General features: G+C 41.2%; 1 gene segment (V, D, J or C); it reads left to right on the top strand.

Annotated features, from left to right (window-relative positions):
- Positions 1–381: 381 nt before the first annotated feature.
- Positions 382–1010, top strand: LOC136172540 (T cell receptor alpha variable 22-like). The segment is given in 2 exon segments: positions 382–433; positions 652–1010. Coding segments are annotated over 2 exon segments (411 nt in total).
- Positions 1011–3380: the final 2370 nt, after the last annotated feature.

Genomic DNA, 3380 nt, shown 5'->3' with positions numbered 1-3380 from the left:
AGAATCTTCCGCATCCATGCCATCTGAGACTAAAACTATGACCAGATAATTAATTTTGGTTTTCTCTCCCTTAAAATCCTCCACAAATTCCAAATCAGAGTCTGCCTTCACTGCAGTGTTCTTAGAAAATGCCCCTCAGGTCCTAAAATAATGACCTTTCTATTTTCCACTCCCCTCCACTCCTCTCCAGCCCATTCTGAACTGGTTGAGGTGGGAGGGCGGGGCTTCCTGTCGCAAAGTGAGGGCCTGAGCAGGACTTGGTGGGTGAGCTGATTGACTACAGGAGCAGGAACATTTCCACAGCAGCTTATGACACTCCCTCCCTCGGGGTTTAGTGAAGTATCTGACAGTGAAAATGTCTCAGTAAGAAGAGGAAGCATCATGAAGAGGCTAGCAGGCGCTGTGCTGGGGCTTTTATTTGCCCAGGTTTGCTGTGAGTTGGGGCTGCGTTACCGGGGCTTCTGAAGGATTGAGCAGCTGCTGTATTGTTAAGGGAGGGAGAGGAACTGACAAGTCCTGCAGACTTTCTATCCTTCTCTTCATCTATGGGAGTTGTGTGTGTGGGGGGGGGGGGGGGGGAGGGGGGATCACTTCCAAGGTTTTGTCAGAGTTACAGTGACCTTCTCCTGTGACTGTTTCTGTTTTCATCAGGTGTGCGAGGGGAGGATGTGGAGCAGAGTCCCGCAGCCCTGAGTCTCCAGGAGGGAGCCAGTCACGTGCTGAGGTGTAATTTTTCTGCCTCTGCGACCAATGTACAGTGGTATCTTCAGAACCTCAGCGGCCGCCTTATCCACCTCATTTACATTCCTTCAGGGACAAAGCAGGATGGAAGATTAAAGGCCACCACAGTCCCTGCAGAACGCCGCAGCTCACTGCACATTTCCTCTCCGCGGACCACAGACTCGGGCACTTACTTCTGCGCTGCGCAGCACGGTGCTCCCCAGGCACCTGCAGCCTCGACACGAACCCTCCCGGGCTCAGCCCCTCCTCCAGCCTCAGTCACACCGTGAGGCCCATTTGCCGTGCTGATTGTCTCTTACCTACACTGGTACAGTTTAATCACAGACACTTTCCGCCTACAGATTATGAACTTCGGTCTTTGTCTTCCTTTCTCAATCTGTATCTCCTTCGGCACTAGAGACTTCTAACTTGGAATGAGCAGAATAGCCGATAAGAGGACAAAATAGATAAATATTCAACCATAGTATGCTGAACTCAAAAGTGGTAAAAAATGAGAAGAATTCAGAGAAAAAAAATTACTCCAATAAAGTTGTTATCCCGATTAGTTAGCTGTCTCAAGAATGTTCAGATCTGCCTCACCAGAATGTGTCCCAAAGACACTTGCACCATCCCATCCTATGAGTGCAGCAAAGTGAGCAACAACAATAAACCTTACTCAATGTTTAATATGAGCTTGATAACCTAGAAGAAAATTATTCTGGATGCAAGAAATCTTAAATCTATTTCCATAGTCAAGGTCTTGGAGTTGATTGCTTCTTGAGATCTAAGGGATAATCCATTTCCTTGCCTTTTTTAGCTTTTGAAAGCTAACTAAATTCTTTGGTTCATGACTGCTTCTTGAATCACTAGAACTTCTTGCTTCCCTCACTATAGCTCCTTCCTCTTTTGGAGTCAAATATCTTTCTGTCTCTGTCCTATAAGATATAAAAAATATTAAACAGAAATCTCAGTTAAATAGAGTTGGAAGACAAGGGGAGCTCTCATGACCTGTGGACATAGTGGAGGGTAAAGGAAGATGAGGACGCCTCTTATTTCCTGGCAAGGACTCAGCCAATGAAAAGTCATGGACTCTTGTTTACTGCAGCCCTCTCAGTTTCCTTTTTCAATTTACATTGTCTTAAATTCTTTTCAACAATGTCTTACAGTTTTCAGAGAACAGATCTTTCACCTCATTAGTTAAATTTATTCCTAGGTACTTTTGATTCTTTTTGATTCAACTAGAAATTGGATTGCTTTCTTAAATTCTCCTTCTGATAGTTATTATTGGTATATAGAAATGCAACAAATTGCCATATATTAATCTTGTATACTGCAACTTTATCTTGTAATCAACTTTGTTGATTGTTTCTATTAGTTTTTTTGGCGGCATCTTTACAATTTTCTATGTAGAGTATCATGCTGTCTGTATTAGAGACAGTTTACCTCTTTCTTTTCAACTTGGATGCCAATTATTTCTTTTTCCCATTTGATTACTGAGACTAGGACTTTCAGTACTATGTTAAATAGAAATGGTGAGAGTTGCATCCTTGTCTTGTTACTGATCTTGGAGAAACAGATTAAGTTTTTTACCATTTAGTATGATGTCAGCTGTAGATTTGTAGCAAATGGTCTATTATTTCGAGGCATGCTCTCTTTATACCAAATATGTTGACAGTTTTCATCATGAATGTTAGATCTTGTCAAAATCTTTTTCTGCATCTATTGACATAGTCATGGTATATCACCTTGCTTGATTTGTGGAAAGTGAACCATCATTGCACACCTGAAATAAATCTCTTGGTCATAATGCATGATTCTTTCAAGTTTTGTTGAATTCAGTTTGCTACTATTTTGTTAAGAATTTTTGCATCTATATTCATCAGAAATATTGGCCCGAATTTTCCTTTTTGTAGAATCTTTGTCTGATTTTGGTATCAGGATATTGCAGGCCTCAGAGAATGAGAGTGAGAGTATTTCCTCATCTTTGATTTTTAGGAATAATTTGCAAAGGGTGGGTACTAATTTTTCTTTAAATATTCAGTTGAATTTCTTCTTGAAGCATATGGACCTGGATTTCTGTTTCTCAGAAATTTTTTGATTACTGGTTCAACTTAACTACTAGTAATTGGTCTGTTCAAATTTTCTTTTTCTTTCACATTCCGTCTTGGAAGACTGTATGTGTCCAGAAATGTATAGCTTTTATAGTCATATTTTTAGGTTCCAGGCATTAGGACTTGAATAACTTTGGGAGTCCTTCTTCAGGCTGCCACATTTATTACAGCTACTCTGACTATCTGTTTTCCACCCCTCTGGCACTTGCTGTTATCTGCTTGTTTATTTGCCTAGTGACTTGATTATTTCAGGTAAGTTAATTTTTCCCATAGTGTACAGCCTATGATGTTGTTCCTTAAAGAATATAGTCTTGGGTACATTCTCAGACATCCTGATGCAGTAGTGGGTTAGCAAGGCTCTTTAACTGTCTTTTTCTCTAATTTCTATGCTAGACTATTTGCTTCTGTTTGTATTCAGTTCAGTTCAGTTCAGTCGCGTCCAACTCTCTGTGACCCCATGAGTCGTAGCACGCCAGGCCTCTCTGTCCATCACCAACTCCCAGAGTTTACTCAAACTCATGTCCGTTGAGTCAGTGATGCCATCCAGCC

The sequence above is a fragment of the Muntiacus reevesi genome, chromosome 7 (genome assembly GCF_963930625.1).
Source record: "Muntiacus reevesi chromosome 7, mMunRee1.1, whole genome shotgun sequence".
Taxonomy (NCBI): domain Eukaryota; kingdom Metazoa; phylum Chordata; class Mammalia; order Artiodactyla; family Cervidae; genus Muntiacus; species Muntiacus reevesi.
The sequence above is the reverse complement of the archived record's forward strand: the minus strand, read 5'-3'. Positions and strand labels throughout refer to the sequence as shown.